We start from the raw sequence: 26,604 nt of genomic DNA on the forward strand, positions 1-26,604 counted from the left end.
TAAGGCTTAGCCTGCTCACAGCCCTCTAGAGATGAAGACACCCAGGCACAGAGAGGGACTAGGTGCCTCTCACTGGTTCTTTCTACATTCCGTACAGATGAAGCTGCCACAAAGGTAGCGATTAAGCAGAGCAGTGGAGGCACACAATCACAGGGAGACTCGGGGCGGGAGAACAATAGAGATAATTAAGATGATCCCAAGGCTTGGTATTATCGTGGGGTAACCAGGGAACAAGGGAATCACTAAGTTCCACTCTGTCCCACTTCTGCAATGGGGGACCTTGCCTGACAGGGTCCTCATCATCTCAGGATTCTAGACATTTGTAGCACTCATGATGAAGGTGAACTGCTACCAGAAGCACCAGGCCAATATCAGAAAGTCCAAGGATAGGAACAGGTGGCCCAAGAGAGTTTCCTTGGAGCCTTTTCACCCTGAGGCTCTCTGAAGCAGAAGTCAAAGTTGGGGAGGAACCTATTCCAGGGAACTGTGGGTAATAAGGGTGGGAAGTCTTGCCGGAGCCAGTGTGATCCATCGCTGACCCACTACTACCCTCATTAGTGGAGGCTAGATTTAGAGACAACTCCATATAAAAATTAAAATAAAATAAAAGTAAAAATATAAAGGATGCCTCAATGCTTACGAACACTTGTTCCAGCAGAGGGCTCAGGTCCGGTCTCAAGCATGCACACACATGGCTCACATTCTCTAACTCCAGTTCCGTAGGATCTGATGATGCTTTCTGAATTCTACAAGCACCAGGAATGCATGGGACACACACACACACACACACCACACACACACGTAAACATGTAAACAACACTCATACAAATAAAGTTTAAATAAAAGCAAAAGAAACCACCAAAACAGGGGCAGCAAGATGACTCTGCTTGTAAAGGTGTTTGCCCTCAAGCTTGTCGACCTCCGTTCGATCCGGAGGATCCACTTGGTGGAAGGAAAACAAACTCAGGAAAGTTTACTTCGAACGTGCACAGGCACACTGTCACCTCTGTCCATCCCCCAACACCCCCCTCACCCTCCCAGCCCCCCACTCCCCCAGCCCTCGCAATAGGTGATTAGAGGGAAAACCAAAAACAAAACACCCAAACAATCTTTTCCATTCTCATTGGCAAGCTCAGACCTGATGGGCCACGCCTTCAGACTCACACCACACTCCAATTGGACAATCGTGCCTGGGTCCCGGACACAGCTCCCTGCAAACCTTTACTTGGGACGCTGGCGTAGTTCAGCTCTATTGAGCTCTGCAACCGGCTCTGTACTTCCATTGGCCAGCTCTGGTTGGGGGCCGGGTTCTAGCGTCCCATTGGTCACTCCTGCCGCGGAGGCCGCGCTCGCCCGAGCGGCGACAGTTCGCGGGTCAAGTCCTGCTGACATGTCTCCCGAGGACCCCGAGGAGACTCGGCCGCTGCTGCGGCCACCGGAAGCCAGGTGAGGACTCCCGGGGGCCGCGGTCACTCACGCCCGGCGACACCGCTCACGCCCGGCCTTGTACCCGCAGGACTCCCCGCGGCCGCCGGGTCTTCCTCGCTTCCTTCGCCGCCGCTCTGGGCCCCCTCAGCTTCGGCTTCGCGCTCGGCTACAGCTCCCCCGCCATCCCCAGCTTGCGGCGCACCGCACCCCCGGCCCTGCGCCTCGGAGACAGTGCGGCCTCCTGGTTCGGGGTGAGCCCTCTGGGGAGTCCTGAGTCCCCTACTCTTTGCCGCACCCCAGGATCCTCCTCATTCTCTTTCCTCTGAGACTAGGGGGCGTGGGGTGGAAGGATCGTGGGCCATGGTCCCTGGTGGCCTCCTCTTCAGCCCGTCCCGGGTCCCCAGGCCATCGTGACCCTGGGTGCTGCGGCAGGGGGCATACTGGGCGGCTGGCTCCTGGACCGTGCAGGGCGCAAGCTGAGCCTCTTGCTCTGCACCGTGCCCTTCGTGACTGGCTTTGCTGTCATCACCGCGGCCCGGGACGTCTGGATGCTGCTCGGAGGCCGCCTCCTCACCGGCCTTGCCTGCGGAGTCGCCTCACTAGTGGCACCGGTAAGTAGTTTGAGCCTCCTAGATGACCTTTGCCAGGGCCGGTCAGCAGCGAGGCAGTTCCTTACTGATCTTTTACTCTACTATGGTGGTGTCACTGTATGCTAGGCAGCGATAACGGGAATGCCCCTATTTTCTTGTTAACTGGGCAGTTCTACTCTGGTTTGTCCCTAGGATAGGCTGCAGGCTCCCTTCACTGCTTGCAGCGAAGGCTACATATACCTTGCAGCCCACACACCTGGACCACTTACCTGGACACAGGCTTCTCTCCCAGCCTCAGTGCTCCCCTGTAAAGTAAGGCCTAGTCCCGAGGTGGTTGCGGCCTTTGCACAGGAAACTGCTGGACCCGGGAATAGTGTCTGAAAAGATTTAGACCCTAGTAACTGAGGGTCACCAGCAACCTGTGGCCACACACTTGGATGACCACCCATCCCTCCCTCACCTCCGTGGCCTCCTGCTTATCCTCTTCATCTGTTGGAGGTGTGAAGGAGCTAGAGGAAAGGGAGACCGGGGACCTGTGGGTTGTTTTTTGTTTGTTTGTTTTTACTAGAGCATAAAGTATAAGATAATCTAGAAGTATGTATGGATAATGTCTAGTGACTCCTAAGATTAGAAGTGATGGCACCCCTGGTAGGATTGGGCTGAACAAGGACACAGCAGACAGTAAGGGAGAAGTCTTTCGTTCTAACTCACATCTGTGCATATTAAATGTGTGCTGGGCTGGGCCTGGTGGCTCATGCCTGTAATCCCAACACTTGAGGGTTAAATACATGAAGATCAGGAATTCAAGGTTATCCTCAGCTCAGGAGGCTAACCTAGGCTTCATGAAACTCTATCTCAATCAATCAATCAATCAATCAAACCAGTGTAGGAAAGCTCTGCACTCCTCTCTCTCAGTGCTCACACACATAGTGGCAACCCATTACCCACAATCCTCTTTAAAAATCTGCGGGAAGCCAGGTGGTGATGGTGCACGCCTTTAATCCCAGCACTTGGGAGGCAGAGGCAGGCAGATTTCTGAGTTCGAGGCCAGCCTGGTCTACAAAGTGAGTTCCAGGACAGCCAGGACTACACAGAGAAACCCTGTCTAGAAAAACCAAAAACCAAAACAAAACAAAACAAAAAAATCTGCAGGAAATGGGGAGGGGCACTCTGCTGGCCTATAGCGGTACAGTTAAACCTTTCCTTTCAAAGAGCCAAGTAAAATCTCACCTTAACCACCAATAGGTTTACATCTCAGAAATCGCCTACCCAGCCGTCCGAGGACTGCTTGGCTCCTGTGTGCAGCTGATGGTTGTCACTGGCATCCTCCTGGCCTACGTGGCAGGTAGATTTGTGTGCTTTCTTTGATCCCTGTTAGAGGCAATGCGGTCACTCTGGAAACTGAGGTTCACAGAGGGCAAGAGTTTGCCTGGTGCTGCTGGTCAGGGTGCCAGGTTCTCAGTCACACTCCTGGGAGCTTGGAGGGCTGGGGGTGAGGGGCCCGGTAACCCGGTGCCAGGAAGAACTAGAGCAGGTGGTTTCTTTGTCCCAGAATCCCACCGCACTGTGGAGGGAGTCAGAGGGTTCCAGTGCAAGGAGGGTGGGATATAGGGAAACACCTTAGCTCAGTCACTTGAGGAACTGGAGTTTCTGTCTGCTTGGCACTGAGTTCTCAGGAGAATGCCACATAATGGAGGCTGCTCCCCAAAGATGAGGGGCAGAGCTGGTGGCCTGGGGAGGCTTCAGAAATTGCCTCCTTGTAATATTTATTCTTTTAAACTTAACAAATATTTATACCAATAAAGACATGGGAGGTGTTAACTGAGACCTGTGAGCTCAGTGAGGTGATTTATTTTATTTTCTCAACTATGTACAAAATGTCGAGTTATAAGCCTACAACTAAACTGCTCGCTCTTTAGAAATCCCTTTCTATCTGTGTCATTCTACAGAGCTGGTCTACCTTCCTCTGAGCTCCTCCAAGCCCAAGAGGGCTCCTTAGCTCTCCTTCCTAGAATACTGATTTACCTGTGTTCTGCCACTGCTTCTCTGTGGCTCTTGCAAGCCCAAAGAGGGAATCTCTGTCTCTGTCTCTCTTTTTTTTTTTTTTTTTAAGATATATTTATTTATTTATTTATTTAATGTAAGTACACTGTAGCTGTCTTCAGATGCACCAGAAGAGGGCATCAGATCTCATTACGGGTGGTTGTGAGCCACCATGTGGTTGCTGGGATTTGAACTTCGGACCTTTGGAAAAGCAGTCTGGTGCTCTTACCCACTGAGCCATCTCACCAGCCCTCTGTCTCTCTTTTTTGTTTTGTTTTGTTTTGGTTTGGTTTTTTGAGACAGGGTTTCCCTGTGTAGCCCTGGATGTCCTAGAACTCACTTTGTAGACCAGGCTGGCCTTGAACTCAGAAATCCACCTGCCTCTGCCTCCCGAGTGCTGGGATTAAAGGCTTGCGCCACCACGCCCGGTGGGATCTCTGTCTCTTATCTGGAGCTCTTTCCATGAAGTTCTTCCAAGCCAAAAGAAAGAGTGAGAGCCAGTGAGAGAGATTGTTCTCAGAAATCCAGGTCCTCCCTGTCCCGTTGGCAGGCTGAGCCACGCCTCCTTCACACCTAAACTCAGCCAGTAGGGGTTGTACTATTTCACCTTTAATGTCGGGGAGGTATCCCAGGCTATCCAGCTGACCCCGCTTTACAGAGCAAAGGCCACAAGACTTCTCCCAAGCCACTTGTCTTAAAATAGGTAGGATCTTTCCACTCTTTAGCATTCTTATCTATGGAGGCTTTGAGAGACACACCCTAACTGCATCTCTTCCAGACGTATCCAGTGCATCTGACAAACTAAGCATTTTATAATTTTGCTAACAACTGGGTTTTTATGTACAATAAACTAATATCCTGTAATAGCTCACTAGGTGTGGAGCCTTCAGACCTGACACATGGCCACCTGCTGGGTTTCACTGCCCCTCCCCCCCCCCAGCTTCATTCTCACCCCCACATCTCCAGAGCTGTTAGGGTCAGGAGATTAGTAGCGTATGAAAAGTGCCTGCTAACACATCCGCAGTGAGAACTGGGGTCGGGGCCCTGACAGGCTTCACCTAGTTTGCGGTGCGCACACTGGCTCTTCACGGTGGACCTTACACAGGTCCCGGTCTTTCATTTTTAACTCCCTTATTGTTCTGGCTCTTCAGTGTCTTGCCAGGGAGCCCTCTAGGGGACCAGAACCCCTACTATGAACAGATGTTGTCATCGTGCTGTGGAGATAGTCAGTGTCTATCAACCACAGTGTTAACTCCAGTGTGGCTTCATACTGCCTTGCATTGATCCTATGGTGTCCTTTTGACCCACTGCTATGAGTTAACTGTGACAGCAGAAAGTGACACAGTGGGAACAGTAGTGCCTCTGTCACTAGACTTTGAGTGCTGTACCCTGAATGCTCATGCACCCACAGACTCTGTTCTAGTTACTTTCCTGTTGCTGTGGCAAGGCACCATGACCAAAGGCCATCTATAAATGTAAACATTTAATTTGGGGCTTGTAGTTCCAGAGGATCTGTCACCTCTGGATCCCCATGGTGGGAGCATGGCTGCAGGCAGGTAGGCATGGCGATGGAGCAGTAGCCGAGGGCTCACATCTCAGTCCACAGACATAGGCTGAGATCTAACTGGGAATGGCAAGGACTTTCCCCCGCCCCCTGCCCCGTGGAATGCCCAAACCATTGCACCAACTGGGGACCAGGTGCTCAGACATGAGCACATGGGGGCCCTTCTCATTCACAAGATAGTTGAATAAAAGACAAAATTATGATACAAGTATAACATAAGGTTTGGGAAATCGTTGAGCAAGTAGAAGAGCTTTCTGCCCAAGCAGGAGGACCTGAGGTCAAATCCCAGAACCCACATAAAAGGCTAAGTGTGGTCATGAGTTCCTGTAACTCCAGCACCATGGTCAGGTAGAGACAGGATGATGCTGGTGCCTTCAGATCACTAGCTTAGCTCCAGATTCATTGGAACACCCCAGTCTAGGGAATAAGGTGGACAGTGATAGCACATCCAGGGGATGCCCTCCTCTGGCATACACGCTCATGCACGGGCGCATGTTTGTGCATGCACGTGCACACGCGCACACACACACAAATTAAAAATTACTTTAAAGGTATAATGTAGCAAGTACATCAAAGCTGTAGCGGCCATTTTGCAGTAGCAAGTATTTTGCACCATTGGACATGACAGAGTACAGCATTTGCCTTACCCTAGCATGTCTACCGCTGTGCGCTATGATATGTTGCCATGGCTACAAGACATGGCTTGTTAATGAGTATCTTTCAGCTGTTATAATTTACATCTTCTGTGCAGTCCATCTGTATTTCCCTTAAAAGATGTCACCTAACATCCTGATGGAACAGTCCTAGTAGCAACTGTTTCTTTAACCAACATGTGGGCAGAGGCAGTGAGATTCCCACCATTGATTGGAGTGAGTCCCGGGGCTTGCAAGGGGGCTAGGCTGGCTCACCCTGACTCTGACATCTGTCTTCGCAGGCTGGGTCCTAGAGTGGCGCTGGCTGGCCGTGCTGGGCTGTGTGCCCCCCACCCTCATGCTGCTGCTCATGTGCTACATGCCCGAGACCCCACGTTTCCTCCTCACTCAACACCAGTACCAGGAGGCCATGGCTGCCCTGCGCTTCCTGTGGGGCTCTGAGGAGGGCTGGGAAGAGCCCCCTGTTGTGGCTGAGCACCAGGTGAGAGGCTGAGAACAGGGCAGAATGCAGAGCCTATTCCCAAGGCCACACACCTGACTGGCAGCCCCACCCCCACCCTCAGTGAGGACCAGTGCTGTCTGAGCAGGTGGGGATTGGCTGGAGCCCCCACTTCAGTTCGTACCATCCCCCAACAAGTGAACAGCCAGGCCTGCGAGAAGAAATGGGTGAGGGCTTAGATTTAATGGGAACCATAGGCAGGGGAGATCTCAGAGGCAGTAGCACACAGACACTGCCACTGTGTGACCTGGCCATCTCTGAGTCTTGGTGCCTTCATCTCTAGCTAGCCCACACCATCACCCGGAAGTACTGACATCTGTGTACATGGCTGCTGGAGGCCAGCCCTGAGCACACAAAGGGCTCGGCTCTCAGGCAGCAGAATCCTTTACCCAGATGCTGGAGTGTGCGGCCCCTCACAACTCCCCTCCCACATGAGGAGGCTGCAGGGGCCTATCTGCACACCCAGGGCCGCAGGTGGGGTGGGGACAGCAAGGAGGCTCAGTCCTCTCCACCAAAGGGTCCTTGGGTCAGGAGAGAGCACTGACAGGGCTTTGTGTCTTTGTGACAGGGCTTCCAGCTGGCCCTGCTGAGGCGCCCTGGCATCTACAAGCCCCTCGTCATCGGCATTTCCCTCATGGCCTTCCAGCAGCTGTCAGGGGTCAATGCTATCATGTTCTATGCCAACAGCATCTTCGAGGAGGCCAAGTTCAAGGTAAGAGGCTTCTCCCCAGCTTGCCTCACGATGCATGTGTGTCAGCCTCCTGGAGCCTAGGGCTCAGCCAGTGGGGGAAGGACTTGTCTCTCTCTAGCAGACTAGCTTCTCCCCTCCCCCAGGACAGCAGCCTGGCCTCGGTCACTGTGGGCATAATCCAGGTCCTGTTCACTGCTGTGGCGGCCCTCATCATGGACAGAGCAGGGCGAAGGCTGCTCCTGGCCTTGTCGGGTGAGGCCTGACGGGGAGGGCTCAGCCTCCCCAGCTCCCACGGGGAGACAGGGCCAGGGAGGTGATCCGTTATGACTGGTTCTTTTGAGCAAGTGACTGTCCCCAAGCCAGTTTCCTACTCTGAGATAGGGAAGGGCTGTGGTGATATCAGGCCCTGGGCAGTAGCTTGGGCCTCCACATGCATGGAGCCCCAGGCAGCTGTGGTGACCCCTGTGGGTGTGGGGTTTGACACTGCTGCTCCTGCTCATGCTGCAGAGAGACTCCTCAGGAAGTTCCCAGCATTTGCTGAGGTCTGAGGTCCAAAGCAGGGTAGGAGTGCTGGCCAGTCAGGGGCTTCCATGCAAGACTCTCTCAGAGAGCCACCCTGCCCTCTAAGTCCTGGGTGCTGCTGCGTCCCCAGCATCCTGTCTAGCCTGAGCTGTCTTTGCCTGCAGGTGTGATCATGGTGTTCAGTATGAGTGCCTTTGGTACCTACTTCAAACTGACCCAGAGCCTTCCCAGCAACTCCTCCCACATAGGCCTGGTGCCCATCGCGGCGGAGCCTGTGGATGTCCATGTGGGGCTGGCCTGGCTGGCTGTAGGCAGCATGTGCCTCTTCATTGCTGGTAAAGGGGACTCACGGGAGCCTGGGTGGAGGCTGTTGTCTCTCCACAATGCCAAGTTCTGTAGCACTCAGCTTCAAATCTAGTTTTACTTGGTTTTACCCCTTTGCCCCTAGGCGCATGACTTCTGTGCTAATGGCTCTGACCATGTACTGGGCACTGAACTAAATCCTTTCATATAATCTCCATGACAGCTTGCAAGCAGGTCCCATCCTTGTCCTGATACCTGAAAGGGCAGGGGCTGGCCCAAGACCTCCCAGCAGTGTTGAGAGCGGATAGGACCCCTAAGGCCTAGCCCAGTGTGTGCGCTGTAACACTGCCTTGTTCCCACAGGCTTTGCGGTGGGCTGGGGACCCATCCCCTGGCTCCTTATGTCAGAGATCTTCCCTCTGCATGTCAAGGGTGTGGCTACCGGTGTCTGTATCCTCACCAACTGGTTCATGGCCTTTCTGGTGACCAAAGAGTTTAGCAGCATCATGGTGAGTGCAGGCCCATGCCCTCCCTCACACTGTCAGCAAAGGCTCGCCTCTACTTCAGTTTTCATTGCCACAGATTCCATGTCCCTGACCTTGAATGTAGGCTGAGGTCCCCTCATGCCTGGAGCATGGCCATCTCAGGGGTGACATGGAGCCAGAGGCTAGACAAAACAATGAACCTGGCCTGTGATCCCCTAAGTCTTAAGTCTGTGTTGGGGTACACATGCCTTCCTCGTGGGCTGAAGAAGTGCTCATTCCAGTCAGTACTTTATTTCCCTCTCATTACTCGTGTGTCAGCTGAGGCTCGAGCCCGCTGGCTTCCCAGCCACTAGAGAGGTCCTGGACAGATGAGCATGCCATCTGTCCCATCACAGGTGCCCTACAGATCTCCTGGCATGTACCATGCCCAGGCCTATTCAAGGCTTCGAAGATGGCAGCAACTGAGTTGATCAGGGTCCATCTCATGACAGGTGCCAAGAAGGCAGTGGGTGGCATGTCTAGCTAGCCAGAGACGTGCTCAGGCAGACAGGGTGCCCAGAGGAAGGCAAACAGAGACCCACCATGGCACGTGAGAGGGGACAGACAGCAAAGGACCTGGGGAAAGAAGCCTAGAAAGGAGGAGACAGACAAACCCATCAGTGACCCATCATAGCACCCTGTCAAAGAGGCTGAGAATGGAAGGGTCACCTAGTGTCCTCTCCCGCAGGGAACTGAGGAATGGGGACTTTGCAGGGTCACAGACTCACCACCTCCCCAGTACCCTATCCTCTCTCAAGAGTGACACTTCCCCCTTCGTCATCACACAGAGAACTCATAGCATGGGACACCAGAAGGCAGAGCCAAAGGCGCAGGGGCTAAGGGAGTAGAGTAATGGCGGCAAGCCTGAGCCGGCCAAGAACAGGCACCTAGCTGTCCCTTGACACTGCTGATCTCAGGGCAGTCACGACATTCCCATGAGCCTCGCTTTCCCAGGCACACATCGCCATGTGTGGTGGTGAGCTATTCCCTACATACCTGGGTCTGCAGAGACATGACAGGCCTGTCAGTGCAGGCTGCAGTCAGTCTGTCCTCTGCTGCCTCACATGCCTTTCCTCTCTCTGCAGGAGATACTCAGACCCTACGGTGCCTTCTGGCTCACCGCTGCCTTCTGCATTCTCAGCGTCCTATTCACACTGACCGTTGTCCCTGAGACTAAAGGCAGGACTCTGGAACAAGTCACAGCCCATTTTGAGGGACGATGACAGACCCTTTCTGTGACTGGGAACCCCGAACTGAGCTAGCTTTGGGTTTCAGAAGGAGTGGAGTGGCCTGTAGCTGAGCCACACCTCAGTTTGAGCCTGGAGGCCCCCTGACTCCTCAGGCCTCAGGGCCCTCTTTGTCCAGATCTCAACCCAGATCCCACCGTGAGGTTCACCAGACTCTGAGTGTGGTCTCTGCAGCCTGCTTCACACACAGGACATCTGAGGAGCTGTGCAGTCTCACCTGACCCAGGTGTCTCCTTCTTAAGACTAAGGCAGCTGAAGGGACCTGAGGGCTCCCTGGAGAACTTTGGGGTGTCCGTCCTAAGCAGCCACCTGTACCTCACTTGACTGGGAGATCAGAAAGGGACTTAGCCATATGGGCTCAGAAACAAGGTCAGGTGAGCCCAGGTAGAAAAGAGAATGTTCTTGCCAACCAAGCCCTCCTCAGAGCTGCGTGGAGACCCTCCGGGGTCACCCTGGGGTCAGCCAGCTTACCCATCACTTACAGGTTCTTTCTGGCTCTTTCCTGGGCTCCGTGTCCTGGGTCATTAGCCACCATATCTTGTTGAGTTTCGGGAAATAAAAAGCCTCTTACTGTTCAACTTCAGTGGAGCCAGAAGTCTCTTGCAGGTCCCTTGTTCCATGGGGCAGTACACACTCAGCGGAGTAAATTGGAGCACAGCTACATTAACATGATGCGTTCTGCAGGCAGTCATCGGCTGGGTGCCTTGCTTGCACAGAAAAGCTGCCCCTTTCCAGAGGTAAAGTTACCCAAGTGAGACTGACAAGGCTGCCCCGAGACCCACTCTCCACTGTCAGTCATTGAATGCAGCAGGCTTGGCTTTGCTGTACTGATCCATAAGATTAGACTATGTTTCCCTTAAGAAACATTGTGACTCTCACCATCCTATCAAACAGCCCTCGCCACACTGTTAGCTGTTGGTGGAATCCACTTGAGGTCCCGGGGGGGGGGGGGGGGGCGGTTGTTTTGAGACAGAGTCTCACTGTGTAGCCCTGGCTGTCCTGGAGTTCACTCACGTTGTAGAATTCACGTTGTAGAATTTACTAAGCTGGCCTGGAACTCAGAGATCCACCTGCTGAGATTGTATACACCACCATGCTTATCTGATTTTTTTTTTTTAATTCTTTTTAAGATAGTGACTCACAATGTAACCCAGGATAACCTAAAATGTATTAGGTGTCCCAGGCTGGCCTGGGAACAACTGCAATCCTCCTGCCTTGGGTTCCTAAGTGTTATTCTGTTCTTGCTAACCAACTTGAAAAGCTGTGGTCCCAGGTTTTCAGTCATCAAACTGTTTGATTAATCCAACTATTTCTTGCTCCTGGAAGCCCATTTAATTTGCTGAAACCTTCACAGAACCATCACCGTTCAGGATTGCAGCGGTGTCTCAGTCCAGGTGTGAGGGAGATGACTGTCCGCAAAGCCGGGAAAGGCGTTCTCTTACTGCCACTCCCTGGTGCTCCGGTCTCCTGCCGCGTTTTTCTTTCCATCACTGGCAACTGGGCTCGGAGCCTAGTGCATGCTAGCTAACCAAACACTCCGGCACCACGCTGTGTCCCCCAGCCATTGGCTGCCATTTTTATTTTCTGCTTTTTACTTTTGTGTGGGGGTATAATGTATATGTTTGTAAGCGTGGGTGCATGTGTTTGGACACCAGATGTTGATATAGTGTATCCCCCAATTGCTCTCCACCTTTTTTTTAAGGATTTAAGTGTGTGTGTGTGTGTGTGTGTGTGTGTGTGTGTGAGAGAGAGAGAGAGAGAGAGAGAGAGAAAGAGAGAGAGAGAGAGAGAAGGCGGGGATTATAGATACCCACGGAGTCCAGAAGCAGTTGATCCTCTAGCAGTACAGGCAGTTATGAGCTGCCTGATTTAGGGACTGGAAAAGAATTCTGGTCTTCCGCTAGGAAGAATTCACTTGTAAATCTATTTTTGTTTGTGAAGGGGGTGGGGGGGTCTCACTCTCTAGTCCATCTCGTAACCTCTTGATTTCCCCTGCTATACTGTGAGGTCACCGTTCTCCCTACAGTCCAGACTGTCTAGTGGCCCCTGTTCTCCTGGTTTGATGCTTTTCCTCTCAAGTTTTCACTTAAGATTCTTTCAGGGGGCAGGAAAGACACTGAAACACGTTCTTGCTCTGTAGCAGCCCAGGCTGACTTAAAACTCAATGTGTAGCTCAGGCTGGCTTGAAACAGTGATCCTCCCACTGAGTGCTGCAGTCCCAGGAGTGCAGTAGCAGATGTGCAGTCCCACACCCACTCTCACTGACCCTTTTCTGTGGTTTTGCTCTGCATTTGTTTTTTCACTTTATCTCCTGAAAATATTTTGCTTTGCCAGTCATGATATAAAGCAATTAATTTACCAAGGATTATGGGAACACTCTTAGTGAAGGCTCCTTGAACAGAATCAGAGTTGGCTTTTGTGGGGTGACATATTCCTCTGTCTCACGTAAGCTTAGTGAACTGTTGGGTGGCCCAGGTCTTCTGGTTGAGGCGGGGTTCTCCAGAGAAACAAAACTCACAGAGACAGAGGATGTGCAGTGTTGTTGCAAGGGGCTGAGAAGGCCTAAGGTCTTGAGAGTCAGCAAGGTAGTGTCCTGGAAGTGCTGGCAGTGTGACACCAGTCCAAAGGCAAGCACAAGACAGAGGAGATGGCAGTGCTGCTGCTGCTGACTGTGACCACAGTGTGTGGATGCTGGGGATCTGAACTCAGATTCCCGGGCTTGCAGAGCAAGCATTTTACTGACTGAGCCATCCTCCCAGCCCTTATTTTTCCTTACTCTGCTTTTATAGCATCCTATGCTGTTTGAGGGGATGGATATCTTTTCGGATTTTTCCACCATTTGAAAATCAGGTTGATTATTTACATAGACAGAATCTGACAATAAATAATGGCTCACAGCAAACCGCAGTCACAGCCACCACCACACTGCTTCCATCATTGCCTGTTCACATCCCTGTGCACCTCCTGGCTCACCTCCCTGCATCTGTAGCTCTGGAAACCAGCCCTGTGCTCTCTGTTCCACTTTCTGTAGAACTCTATAAAGATGTAACCACACAGTCTGCAGCCTCTGTGCCTGGCTTCGCTAAGGAAGCACAGCACCTTTTGGACTCGTCCACGTGGCTGGGCGAATCAGCAGTTCATTTCCTGTATTTCTGTGTAGACTGTCACTGGACAGTGAGCTAGTTCCAGTTTGGGGCTATTATTAGGCTGGGGGTGGAGCCCCATTGCTACACTTTTGCAGACAAATCTTCTGTGTGGAGTGGAGCTGCTGGGCCACGCGCTAAGTTTATTTTAGAAGCTGCTTCAACTTGTGAAGTTGTAGTGTTTCCAATCCCACAGCAGAGCTCTGGAGGGCCCCCGTACTTCATGTTTACTTCGTTATAAATAAAGCAAGCTTTAGGTTTTAACTTTTCTGAAAGCCGTCATCTATGTTCTGATTTCTCATCTGATGAGCTGATCTCAAGCAGTTGATATAGCTCAAATATCTGGCGTGCTTTGTCCGTGCTCATGCTTAAGGCTGGAGAACCACTGGCTACACGATAGTTCCTGGCATACATCTCCCAACCCTACAGGCACCCTCCCCCATGCACTATAGATTTGTTTCTAATTATACACTGCCCATGCCACTTAGGTGGGATTTGGCAGGGAAGAAATAGAGCTAAGTGTGTAAGTTTAGTCCATCGTCAGCACCTGTAATTACCATGCTGACATGGTACCTGGCAGCACTGACACTCAGATATTTGCTGGATATAAAAGTATTCCGTTCTATAGCTCTATCAGCACTTAGGTCAGCACTATATTAAATATAGAGCTTAATTCAGTATCCCACATACTTAGGTTGCTTTCAGTCTCCTGCTTATTGAGAATTCAGGTATCATGGGAAGATAAAATGAAAACAGGAGAGACTGATAATAGATGGAGATAAAGGGGGAGACAGACGGCGTTAGTAGAGAAGGATGGAGAAGCAAAGAGACAATGACAGCACTGAAGCGTGGGGGAAGCATGGACATGAAGGAGTAAAGGACCTTCACAGAGCGAAACCTTACAGTGTGGTTGCTGAGGTGCACCCTGAGCAGCCACCCACCCCTCCTGAGAAGCTACATCAGGCGGGGGACCATGACCAAGGCAGTTCTCAGGGCTCAGCAGCAAGGACCCCAGACAGGTACAGATGGGACTATGACTAGGGAAGCCATTGAGGCAAGTGGCCTGCCCGTACTACTGTCCCCTCAAGCCACCCATTCTCTGCCACAGAAGAACGGTCCTTACAAAGGAAGACTGTAGACTGGCTACAGTCCAGCCTTGTCAATGGGCCAGTGAAAGACCAGGAGGCAGGCAGAAGTCAGGCCCATAGGCCACCAGAGAGGTGACTAAACATGTAGGCAATATGTCACTGTGTCTTCAAGCCATATGCCCTGTCTTCTGGGGGCAAGAGCCAGACAGCATGGAAAAAGGGATAAGTCGGTATGCTTGGTTCAAATTCGAGTGCAGTCACTGCTCACAGCCTGTGTGACCCGGACCATCACTAAACCTGTCTGGGCCAGCTTTCATCTTTAAACACATGGTGCTGACGTATGTAAAGTGCTTGGAACTGAGGGTGGCAGAGTAAGGGCGAGGTCCCCAGCAGCTGCTGGTGAGGGGTGACAGGAAGCTGCATGCAAAGTCAGTGTGACACTCGGGGAATACATTAAAAATGGACGTTTTCAAGGTGGGCTTCACTATAAACCAGGCTGGCCTTGACTCTCAGTCCTTAGTCTCCCAGTGCAGGGATTCCAGATGTACACTAGCTAGCCTGAGGTTTGAAATATCTAAAACCTTTCCTCCTGTTCCACCCTCCACCCTGCTGCTCGGTGTAATACCTTCTGTCACCACCCTCTTCTAGACGCCAGCACTTTGTGGATCCTGTATTCCCTCAGGTCTCCTCCGTCTCTGGAACCTTCCCATCAGAGTATTAATTCTGACAGCCAAGAGCCAGAGGATAGTCCTGTATCTGTCCCCAGAAGCCCAGATCAGCACCGTAAGAACAATGCATGAAGAGGGACAGGTGGCCATCCTCAGAGGAGAGGTGCAGCAGACACAGCTTGACTCCATACTACAATCCCCAGAATAACGTGGGCAAGTCCTCATTTCTGCAAAGCGCAGAAGTGGCCTAACACCCCTAAGTAGCCATATACAGAATGGCATCACCTGACCCCTGAAGCACTCTGCTACCTCCCGGCGGCCATAAGTGAGATCACAGGACTAAGGCAGGAAACCTGCCAACGACCAGCGGCCCCTTACAGAGGTTAGTTAGCGCCTACTAGGCCTTTAGCCATGAACAACATCGCCCGGGCTCCAGAGCGCATCCTGCCAGCTGAACAAGGCAGTCAGCCAACTAGGTGACGTCCAAGTTGCTTTTTCCTCTAATGGTAGTTCTTTCTTCCTGACCTTCCCTGACTGTGCTCCACCACAAACTTGCTTGCGAAGTTAATTTACAATGTGAGCGGGAAGGACCGTCATCTGTTCGCTGAGAAAGTCCACTGAAACATCCTTACACATCCCCGCCACTGCCAGCATAGCAGCCTTCCCGACATCCCTGGCGGCCAGGTCCCTCCCTGTCCCAGGTGCCACATCCGGATCCTGGTGCGACTGAAAGATGACAGGCTCTCAGGGTGGTCTGCGTGGGTTGGGGATTGGAGAGGCTTCTGTCACACACCACGAGGCAAGACGAGCGAGAAGACTGCAGAGGAGACAGTCTACGGAGCCATGTCGGAAGTGGCTACGGTGTGCGGACTGCGCGTGACCGGAAGTGGCGCAGTTCTGTTGCGCCCACATATCGTGGCCCGCCGTGGGACTCACACGTCCCAGAAACTCCTGGCGACGGTGGCCCGTGTGCTCCGTGTGCCGGACAGGCGAGGAGTGGCGGAGAGCTGTACAGTTTTTCGCCAGATGTGCGCAGCAGCCCCCGCCCACAACGCTTTTCACAAGCGGTCTGAGCGAAGAGCTGAGGGACCTGAGGAGTTTGAGGACCTCTGGCCAGAGCGGTCTCTGCGGACCTAACTTCCTGTTACCCAGTGCCGAGAGGAAGATGGGCGACTTTAGCCTTCCGCCCGCTGGAAGCAGCTAGGGGTGCTTGGAAACACGGGACACTTGCAAACTCGGCCTGGCAGCACTGTGACTTCGTGGAGGACAGGGGAATGTGCTATCAAGAAAGCCCAGACCCTTGACCCATTCTGATTGAATGGCCAAGCAAGTTTCTTACCCAGGGTTCCTCTGTAGAAAATCGATCTTCGCTACTCTTTGTGTCTCTAAAAACGGTGACCAAATGAAATAACGTGTGAATGCACAGAACAGAATAAATGTGAATGTCCTTCCTGCGTCACGAATGACGAACAGTGGGGTTCGGTGCACATCAGCAGTAGGTCTGCTAAAACCAGGGTCCAGTTCTTACCTCATTGATCCAGACTGTTCTACATAGTAGTCTTTTCATTTAAAAAAAAACATTCGGTGTGTTATACAATATTTTCATGTCCTTAGGTAATCATCACCACTATTTAATTCTAGAGCACTTCCATGACCTGGAAGAGAAACCTTACTCTTAGTCACTCCCCAGACCTTACTGCCAAGTTCCGCGGGCCAGAGGGCCACTGTCTGAACTTACCAAGGGCATTTTACATACATTTACTCATTCAATACCTGACCTTTTGGTGTAGCCTGCCGGTGTATTGAGGATCCATTCATGTTAAATCGTATATATCTACGCTTTCCCATGTATACACATCACATTGTGTTTATTCCTCAGACATTCTGGGTTGTATCCATTTACAGGTTATGAGTGCTGCTGCAATTCATATGTAAAATTTTGTGTGAAGACATTTCACATGTGCATGCACCCCCATGCCCTCAATATAAGTATATGCATCACGTGCACCTGCCCAAACAGACCAGAAAGTATTGAATTCTCTGGAAATGAAGTTACAGGTCAGGTGACTGTGAGCCACCCTATGTGGGTACTGGGAATTAAACCTGGGCCTACACAAGAAACAAAACAGCCTGTATTCAATACTGTGTTTGAAGCCAAATAGAGAAGTGGACTCAATGAGGTAAGTCTGAGGTTAGTGCCTTGTTCCACTGTGCGGCTATTATCTCTAGTCAATGTTTCGTTTTTTATAGTACTTGAGTTAACCATATGCTTTTCTAGTTAAGTGCCCTTTTTTTTTTTTTTTTTAGAAATTTTTTTTTGTTTTGGTTTTTGGTTTTTTGTTTTTTTGGAGACAGGGTTTCTCTGTATAGCCCTGGCTGTCCTGGAACTCACTTTGTAGACCAGACTGGCCTCGAACTCAGAAATCCACCTGCCTCTGCCTCCCAAGTGCTGGGATTAAAGGCATGCGCCACCATGCCCAGCTTTTAGAAATTTTTTTATCTGTTATGTCACATGCGTGCAGTGCCCACACAGCTAAAATCCATTAGGGCTAGAATTACAGTTGTTTAGCCTCTTGACATGGGTGCTGGGAAACACTCAGGTTTTCTGCAAAAGGCAACTTAAATAAATCTCTTGTATTTAGTGTTAGTTGCTCCTGCGTTCGTGTGCATCAGTACCCCTGACATGCTCTCAGATGCCAGCAAATCCTTGGGAGCCAGGGAGTTGTGGATCAGAAATTGACTAGGTCCTCTGGCAGAGCAACTGAGCTATCTCCAGGGTTTTATTTTAAAGATCTACCTCAGCCTCCAAGGTGGCCACAACTATAGCCAGTGCCAGGATGGAGCTTGTGTGCTCTGGTGGTAATGTGGCTTGTTACTGGTATTGCAGTTGTTTTCTCCAGAGAATTGGATTCTAGAAACCCACACCTACACACCAAGCATCATACAACCAAGTGCTTCCCTGAACCAAGGGACGTTGTTTAGACCTTGGTAGCACAAGGACCTTTTATGGAAAAGGACTCCTCCAGAAGGCGAAGGCAGCAGGGCACCTTCCTCCTAGCCACCAGAATAGACTGGTGAGCAGGAAGTGGCTCAGGGGAGTGTTGAGAATGCCTGTTACCCATCTGGAATGGTTGTGAATCAAATCCAATTCAGGTCCATTTGATGTCCCACTCAATCATTGCTGCAGCCCTAACAATTGCATTGGGTTTGCTTCTCTAAATACACTGTTTTATTGGAAAGATGCAAAGGTCACCATTAAATCATTAGTTTCCCTTGTGTTGTCACTATGTCATTGCCTTTGGTCCAGGTTTATGCCGCTTTCAACATGCCCTGCTGTAATCAATTTTAGAAATCTACGAAAAGCACCTTCCCCAGACTTATGAAGTCAAGGATTAATGTAATTGCTGTGCCAGAGATCCCACCTGCACCTCCAGGATGGAGAGGATCCAGAGCAAGCAAGCTTTAGTGTATTATCCATCTGACTTTTTTTTTTTGGTTTTCCAAGACAGGCTTTCTCCGTGTAGCCCTGGCTGTCCTGGAACTCACTCTGTAGACCAGGCTGGCCTCGAACTCAGAAATCCACCTGCCTCTGCCTTCCAAGTGCTGGGATTAAAGGCGTGCGCCAGGACGCCAGGCTTCATCTGACTTTTAAAAGCTTCATTAAAGTAAGATATAGCTCTGGATCCCCCAACCACGCCCACGTACCAAGTACCAAGTACCTTTCCTTCCAGGCTGTTCTGAGACTGCACTACCCCAGAACTTTGAATTAGTGCTTCCTGGATCCTGCTACCACAGCCATACTGAACCTCCCAAAACAACCCTTCCCTGGCCCCAAAAAGCAGCCAAGCACATTCACTGGTTATCAGATAGTCTTTTATTGAAATATTTTCTTTTTGCTTCTTAACTCTGTGGGAAAAGGAAGAAATATTGTCAATCACAATGGGGAATATAAATTAACAATGCCCCAGTAAAATACCAGAGGCAACAAAGTCCAGCTTTCCCCTCATATGACAGTCACTTACAGCTGGGCACTCCACTGCACCACTGTTGATGTCATCTATGATGTCATGAGGGTGGCGGCCGTCCACATTGCAGCCCACAGACTGTGCGGTACCCAGGATCTCCTTGATAGTTCCTACAGTAAGAATGGTGGCCTCAGTCACAGGGCAAAGGGGAATTCCAGGGCTCCATTGCAGGAACACGGGAAAAAAACATGGATCCGTGGGTAAATCCAAATCTTGAACCTTTAACAGCAAAGTGGCAGCCACCACTCAGGGAAAATAGCTTGCTCTTACCAGAAAGTTCTCTAGCCAAAGACCGGTGTCTCATCTGCCGGGCAATGTTGACAATCTCATCAAAAGTGATGTTCCCACTGTGTTTAACTGCAGAAAGAAAGCACAGGGCCTTTTACAGTTTCCCCTGTCTTCTGAGATCATGGTTCCATTTTACCTATCTCGAGGCTGTTCCCATGCTTTCGGCACAGAGCCATCCACATGTAGGACAGCCCTGTTTCCTAAAAGCTGGGGCTTACTCTCAGCTCACCACTGGATTGCACCAGCCAACAATACTGGTCAGGTGCAGTGGCGGGTGGCTGGGGCACAAGCAAGTCCTCGCCAGTAGCCCTAACACGATTTTATGGATGGAAACAGATAAAACTTAAATCCCGGAGGCCAAGGGTGGAATGTCAGCCAACCCTGGGGGAAGCACCCAGGAAAGGGAGCAGGCAACAAACGCCTACTGTGATCTCATTCCGACCCTAGGTCCCATGAAATGGACGACACAGCTGAACAGCAGACACTGCAGCGGAAACCCAGGCAGTGCGGTCAACTCACTGTTCTTCTGCTTCTTCCTGTCTCTCGGCGGCTCTTTGAGGGCTTTGATAATCAGGGCAGAGGCAGAGGGCACCACCTCGATCTGTAAAGAGACTTGGTGTGAACACAGCCCAGAAAACCAACAATAACCACCAGACATGCTATAGGGCTCCGCAAACTAAGGTGCTTCCTGCTGGGCCTGACCACAAGAGTTGAATCCCTATAATGGGGACTCCTGCACCCTGGCGCCTACTACACAGTGAATACTGTCGCTATTAGCCTTCCCACAAAGATAAAATCCAATTCACCAGGACAGGGAGATCTTTGCCAAGCCCCATGATTCCTGAGGGCTGCTACCTCAACCCTCCTCCCAACCCACCACAGCAAGCAATGTAAATACCTGGGCCTGTCTGTTCTGGATGGTCAGTTTCACTGTAATTCTGAGACCTTTCCAGTCACCGGTAGCCTTGGCAATGTCATCGCCAACTTTCTTCGGGGACTGTAGAAATAATAGCATTCGTTACCATGTGCCCAAAATTTTAGCCAGGGCCTTCAAGCTCACTGCTAGCCAGACTCCAGCCCTCCTCACCGTCCCATAGGCGCCTGCCCACAATGGCTCCACATCCTTTTCCACTAAGACAACTCTGCAGTAAGGGCTAACAAAGCAAACACTTTCTGCTGCAATGGGGCACCCTCGGAGCTTTAAACGCTAGGTTCCCATGCGTTACCCACGGAGGCTAGCGGATTTAAGCCAGTCCAATGGCTGCCTCTACCGGGCCGTGGCACGAGCCTCCATGCACGTGGTCTCAGTTTTCCTTTGCATCCCAAGTCCCAGCACCCATATCCTGGCCCGCATCAGGAACATGGTGGCCTCTTCTGCCCTCCACGGGGACAGAACACTTCTGCAGGCCAAACGGCATGCACGTTAGAGGTCTACGGCTCAGGAGCGACGACTTACCAGACCCAGAGGACCGATCTTCGGGGCCAAGGCGGATGTGGCGCCGACCTCGCCTCCGGTGCACCTCAGGTACACTAAAGAATAAGCAAAATCAGAACCTCTGCGGCGCGGGCCGCCCTGCGCGCTGCCGTCGGGCTTCAGATGTCCCGGGCTAGGCCTTACCCTAAGGCGCACGGGCCGCCAGAGCGTCGGGCTCCCTCCCCTCTTACACACGAGGCAGCCAAGGCCCAAGGGAGACCCGCCAGGCCCCGGGACAGCACCCGGGCGCGGCGAGGGCACGCACCGACTTTGACCTCGTTGGGGTCGAACTTGGGCGGCATGGTGGAGGCGGCTGGTGTCGGATGAACCCGGATTCGGGACGACCGAAGAAAGTTGCACCGTTGCCTCCTCCGAGCCGAAAGCCGAAAAGACGGATGCTGCTCCGCCCACGCCGGATATAGGCGGAAAATCCCAGCTCTCGCGAGAACCGCTGGCCCCACCCAGTCTCTGGGCGACACCCTGGCCGCCCTGTTTCTTATGGGCAGGCGTCTGCGGCTGAGGACTGCAGAGCTGGGTCTGTGGGTGAGCTCGGGATTCGGAAGGGGTAAATGTTCGGAGCACCTTGCCTGGGTACAGAGTAGGGCTGCACCAGAGGTCCTGGTTCCTGGTCCACGTTCCCTTCTCTTGACGGTGACTCTGGAGCCCCTGGGACCCAGCCCAGGGCCCCGCCCCTCCCCTAAGGGATCTGCACCTGACTTGCGGGACCCTAGTACCAGTGCCACCCTAGTACCCTCCTAACCCGTTTGCGGTATGTGCATGTTAGTTACAGGTACAAACCATTCGAGTCTAATCACGACTCTTAATTCTGCAATTCCTTGGTTTCTAGAATCTCGAGACTTTGTCATCCTGAGTTGCCTGTCTTTCTGAAATTTAAAGTTTTGGTGCTCACTTCTATGTTTGAAGGAGACCGCACACCAGCTCAGCTTTTGGGGGCCAATGGTTTGTATCTGTGGCCAAGCCTTCGGAGTGACTGGCCTCCCTTGAGGTCCACCCCAGAATCGGAACATCGGTGGAGGACCTCCCCATCCACAAAGCCAGGTTAGCCGCTGGCCAGCCCTGCCAGGGAAGGATGGGCTGGGTTCTTCCCAGCCAAGCTGGCCCATCAGGAAAGTTCAAACCAGAACTGAACGAGCCCTGCCGAGAACGGTGAGGGAGTTGGAATTGGCAGAGATAGTCATTGAAGAAGGTATTTGGAAATGTAGATCTGGACGATGGGGTGAGGGAGGGCTAGTCATTAGTGAGCCATCTGTAAGGGATGTAAGTCGTGGCCATCGGTAAGGGATGGAGGGAGCTGTCTCTGCGCCATCTCTCAGGAGTGCTGCAAATGAGTGTGGAGAGTCCTGAGTAGGCCCTGCAGGCCCAGCAACCTCCTCTGACAGCCCACGCCCACGAGTGGAGACCTGAAATCTCTCAGGACCACATGTGTCCTCTACTGCAAGGTTCCTTCAGCCCTCTTCTCCTTAGCAACTGTAATAGTCCCTGAGTGCATTGTCATATGTGTGGTACCCTGTGGCAGAGTCTATGGCATAGACCTGACATACATGAAGTCACTGACCCCCACAGAGGCCAGCATTGGCAACATTGCTCCATATTACAGATGAGGAAACCAGCTCCAACCGGTGACCCAAAGTGACACAGCTAATGTCTTAGGTGTCAGAGCCCATGCTGTGAGTTACACACTTCCTCCGAATGATTGTGTCCTTCCTATTGCTGGCCCTTAGACAGCACTGGAAGTTGCAGATTCTGGGCCAGCTATGGGCAGCCAGCTACTGAATTCAGGACACAATGATTAACTTGGCTAAACTGGGAGGTCCAAGGAGCTGTGCAAGCGTCACAGAATCAGGACTTGAAAGGCAAGCGTCCCAGTCTGGTGTTTCTACAACCCAGGTCATATCACCTTACTCAGCCTCGGATTCTCCACGGGGCTGTAAGAAGAACCAAATGAGCAGTAGCTGGAAGCCTGCTAAGGTGCCTGGAGATTGCATTTTGATTTTTACTTAACTCATAAATCTCTTCAGTATTGATATAGTTGAGTTCCCCCCAAGTCACGGCTACCTCCAGTTTGGTCTTGATGTTTCCATCCTGACAGTTTTCAGAGCTGGAAGTGACTCATCAGCCCAGTCTGTCCAGAGTCTTCAGAGAACATCCTTGGAAGGCACCTGGGGGAATCTTCCCTAGGTGGGGGAAACGATTAGCACTGGGAGGGTGATGCCAGCATCGCACAGGGGCAGTGGCAAAGTAGGCCGAGCCCAGAGCACTTGGCGTGTTTCTGTTCTTTCCACTCTAGGCTTTTTATATTGCTTTGTCAGTAAAACAAAGTGTTGGGCTCTGCCGTGTGGGCTCAGGGCCCAGCAGGATGAGGTAGACACCTGCAGACAGCTGCTGCACCACTGAGCTGCCTGTCTGCAGGTCGGACACAGTGCAAATTCCCAGGCACTGATATCTCTGCTGTCCTCTAGGGTCCAGAAGAACTCACACCGGAGGATGCCCCTCTTCTTTCGGAAGCGGAAACCCAGTGAGGAGGCTCGAAAACGCCTGGAGTACCAGATGTGTCTGGTAAGGCAAAGTGTATTCTCTCTGGCTCCCCGGCTCCCCTTTTGCACCCTGGGAAGCTCTGCCTTCCCAGCCCTGGGCGTGCCCTTCCTTGCAGGATGCGTACGTGGCACTACCTGATGGTTTCTTTCCCTGCTGGACCTCAGTCACTGGGCCACAGAAGGAGGCTGTGGCTGTGGCCCCTTCCAGCTCCTTACATCTATGGGCTTTTCCCTTATTTTCTCCATTCTACAAGGATGTTTTGCCTGAATACTTTTTTTTTTAAGCCTTGAGAACTAGGTGTGGTGGCTTATACCTGTGATCCTGGCCTCTGGGAGGCTGAGGCAAGAAGACTGCCCCAGGTTCAGTGCTATGGAGGGCTACACAGTGAGTCCAGGTCAGCCTGAGCTATAGAGATCCTGTCTTGCAGAAACAGCCTCATTTGCACCAGGAGATAAAATGTTGCATGTGCTCAGACAGTCCCTAACCCAGCCACTGAGGGCAGGGTGACAGAGCAAGAACCAGGAAGGGAATGCAGAGAGCCAGCCAAAACACAAAACAAAACAAACAAACACAAAATACTTAAAGGCTGAAAAACCATAACCAGTTACCACTAACCTTTATTTTTTTTTAAAGATTTATTTATTTTATGTATGTGAGCACACTGTAGCTGTACAGATGGTTGTGAGCCTTCATGTGGTTGTTGGGGATTGAATTTAGGACCTCTGCTCCCTCCGGTCAGCCCCGCTTGCTCAGTCCCTTCTCACTCTGGCCCAAAGATTTATTTATTATTTTACATAAGTACACTGTAGCTGTCTTCAGATGCGCCAGAAGAGGGCGTCAGATCTCATTACGGGTGGTTGTGAGCGACCATGTGGTTGCTGGGATTTGAACTCAGGACCTTTGGAAAAGCAGTCAGTGCTCTTACCCGATGAGCCATCTCACCAGCCCCACCACTAATCTTAAGAAGCAAAACACAGTGAATGCTCACAGGATGAGCAGAATTTTGTAAACACAGGAGTGGAAGACTTTTGGGGGGATAGGAGGTGGGGCTGGATTTATCTCAGGTGTAGCCCTGGCTGTCCTAGAACTTGCTCTGTAGACCAGGCTGGCCTCAACCTCAGATCCCTCTGCCTCTGCTTCCTGAGAACTGGGATTAAAGGTGTGCCCAGAAGGCTTGACTTTCTTTTTTTTTTTTTTTTTTTTTTTTTTTTTTTTTTTTTCGAGACAGGGTTTCTCTGTATAGCCCTGGCTGTCCTGGAGCTCACTTTGTAGACCAGGCTGGCCTCGAACTCAGAAATCCACCTGCCTCTGCCTCCCGAGTGCTGGGATTAAAGGCGTGCGCCACCACGCCCGGCTCAAGGCTTGACTTTCCAAAGCCTTCTCCTGAGGCTGTGCAGAGGTAGTTCTTGGGAAGTGCAGCAGGAAGACAGGAGTCGGAACCAGGGTTGTCTACATGATGAGTTTGAAGCGACGTGAGACCCGGTCTCAAAAACATTTCATTTAAAAAACACCTTTTTCTCCTCAGGCAAAAGAAGCTGGGGCAGATGACATTCTCGACATCTCTAAATGTGAGCTCTCTGAGGTAAACAGGATGACGCAGGCTGTGAATTTAATCTGTCCTGTTTTCTTGGGTCCTTGGGGAAAAAACAGATACGGCATGAGACTTTGAAAATGGCAGAAGTAAGCCGGGCGTGGTGGCGCACGCCTTTAATCCCAGCACTTGGGAGGCAGAGGCAGGCCGATTTCTGAGTTCGAGGCCAGCCTGGTCTACAAAGTGAGTTCCAGGATAGCCAGGGCTACACAGAGAAACCCTGTCTCGAAAAAAACAAAACAAAACAAACAAACAAACAAACAAAAAAAACAAAAAAAGAAAATGGCAGAAGTAAAAGACGGGCAGGTAGCTCCACCAATGAAATGCTGGCCCTGTGAACATGAGGGCTTCTCTGGGGCTTGCTAGCCAGCCGTCCAGCTGAGTGAACAGACTATGTTCAGTGAGAGACTGTCTCAAAGCATAAGGTAGGGAAAGAGATGCTCGCCATCTGCCTCACCTGTGTGCAAGCGTGCGCACACAGACACATCCAGGAGCACTAATTAAGAGATTATATTGTGTTCTTTTCCAAAAGAATTGAGATGATCTTTTGGCCTCGGCATAACTTGCAAAAGTCAGGGCCTACTTAGAAAGGGAGGCAAGTGGGGTAGAGCGCACCTGTATTCCCAGCATTCCATTTGCAAGGCAGAGGTGGGGAGTTTGAGGTCAACCTGGGCTACATAGTAAAACCCTGGAGAAAGGCAGGACAGAAAGCTGCAGGCAAAAGGCAGTGGCAGTGTTCACCACGCTTTCGAGATGCCTGGCATTTAACCAGGAAGGGAAAGTGGGGGGAGGGAAACTACATCTACAGATGCCTGAGGCGCTGGAAGAGCGGATGCTCCACCTGTCAGTGGTTCCTGGTACCACAGAGTAGGTAGGCCAGAGCCAGCCCCCAGCTCCCCTCTTCCATAGTCCTCTCCTAGCTCAGCACTGTTCTCCCAGACAGTGACTTACTGTCATTAGTCACCTCCCAACACCAGCGCCACAGAGAGAGAGGTGAGACACTGGTAGGTGACAAGGTGCTGACCTGTCTTTGTCTTATCTTAGATTCCATTTGGGGCTTTTGCAACGTGCAAAGTTCTACAGAAAAAGGTGAGCAGTCTTGTTCAGGAACTCACTTGCTAAATGTCTGCTTGGGGGAACCACATGGGACTTAGAAGAACCCTCATCCCCCCCCCCCACCAGTGCCATTAATAGAAAGGACACTCAGTGGGTTCCGCCACCCCCTCAGTTAGAAGGAGATGAAAGTGTTTGCCGACAAGTGGATACATGAACACCGCCAGGCCTGGAAACGTGCTCCCTGCCTACAGTGCATCAAAATTCTTACTTCTGAAACATCAGAGCAGGAGTTAACGTCTAACAAAAACAGCCATGGTTGACACAGGCTGAGTAACGATCACATGACAGCCTGGGCTAAACACTAACTATTCAGCCAGTTAGCTTGTTAGTTGTGATGGCCACCCTTGCAGAAAGGTACTTTACTACTCCATGGACCAGGAAAGGCTAAGCTCTTGATAGCTGACCCCTTCTCAGAATCAAATGATATCTAGACTCCCAGACTCCCTTTCACCCTAGGACTTTCAGCCCTCTGAGTCTGGTTCAAAAGTGTCCAGGGCTCTAACATCTCCCCCATTGTGGATCTGACTAAGCAAAGGTTCAAGGAGCACAACATGGCCACCCTTACCAAGCCAATTACCTTGCCCTTAGGCCC

General features: G+C 51.5%; 3 protein-coding genes and 1 non-coding gene across 11 annotated transcripts in view; 2 read left to right on the forward strand and 2 right to left on the reverse strand.

The window, feature by feature from the left end:
* Positions 1-1,225: 1,225 nt before the first annotated feature.
* On the forward strand, positions 1,226-10,646 carry Slc2a8 (solute carrier family 2 member 8). Of its 2 annotated transcripts, XM_021185729.3 has the most exons (10): positions 1,233-1,446; positions 1,517-1,679; positions 1,833-2,039; positions 3,264-3,363; positions 6,560-6,759; positions 7,346-7,489; positions 7,612-7,720; positions 8,155-8,325; positions 8,656-8,801; positions 9,902-10,646. In XM_021185729.3, exons 1-10 carry the CDS (start codon positions 1,391-1,393, stop codon positions 10,037-10,039), a joined length of 1,434 nt encoding a protein of 477 aa, XP_021041388.1. In that variant the 5' UTR covers positions 1,233-1,390; the 3' UTR covers positions 10,040-10,646. The 2 variants fall into 2 exon arrangements, with proteins under 2 accessions (XP_085691133.1, XP_021041388.1); XM_085835007.1 differs by lacking the exons at positions 6,560-6,759; positions 7,612-7,720 and having other exon boundaries at positions 1,226-1,446.
* An 8,167-nt stretch (positions 10,647-18,813) lies between these two features.
* On the reverse strand, positions 18,814-21,176 carry Rpl12 (ribosomal protein L12). The gene is made up of 7 exons (XM_021150827.3): positions 21,015-21,176; positions 20,732-20,805; positions 20,174-20,272; positions 19,795-19,876; positions 19,258-19,344; positions 18,985-19,097; positions 18,814-18,868 (listed from the first exon to the last, which is right to left on the reverse strand). Exons 1-7 carry the CDS (start codon positions 21,049-21,051, stop codon positions 18,863-18,865), a joined length of 498 nt encoding a protein of 165 aa, XP_021006486.1. The 5' UTR covers positions 21,052-21,176; the 3' UTR covers positions 18,814-18,862.
* LOC115030460 (small nucleolar RNA SNORA65) lies at positions 19,421-19,550 on the reverse strand. The gene has a single exon (XR_003836056.1). It is a non-coding gene; the product is annotated as a small nucleolar RNA SNORA65 (small nucleolar RNA).
* A 35-nt stretch (positions 21,177-21,211) lies between the features above and the next one.
* Lrsam1 (leucine rich repeat and sterile alpha motif containing 1) overlaps positions 21,212-26,604 on the forward strand; it is a 38,258-nt gene continuing 32,865 nt past the window's right edge. Inside the window, exons 1-5 of one of the 7 annotated variants that reach the window (XM_085835010.1) lie at positions 21,212-21,292; positions 21,597-21,956; positions 23,230-23,326; positions 24,831-24,887; positions 25,941-25,985. In XM_085835010.1, the coding sequence (XP_085691136.1) occupies positions 23,255-23,326; positions 24,831-24,887; positions 25,941-25,985 (174 nt within the window). In that variant the 5' untranslated portion in view covers positions 21,212-21,292; positions 21,597-21,956; positions 23,230-23,254. Of the gene's footprint in view, positions 21,315-21,596; positions 21,957-22,555; positions 22,624-23,229; positions 23,327-24,830; positions 24,888-25,940; positions 25,986-26,604 lie in introns of those variants that run through there. The other 6 variants (XM_021184380.3, XM_029473886.2, XM_029473885.2 and 3 more) reach the window with 6 other exon arrangements.

Source organism: Mus caroli, unplaced genomic scaffold (genome assembly GCF_978045245.1).
Source record: "Mus caroli unplaced genomic scaffold, Mus_caroli_1 scaffold_2, whole genome shotgun sequence".
In the NCBI taxonomy this organism is placed as follows: domain Eukaryota; kingdom Metazoa; phylum Chordata; class Mammalia; order Rodentia; family Muridae; genus Mus; species Mus caroli.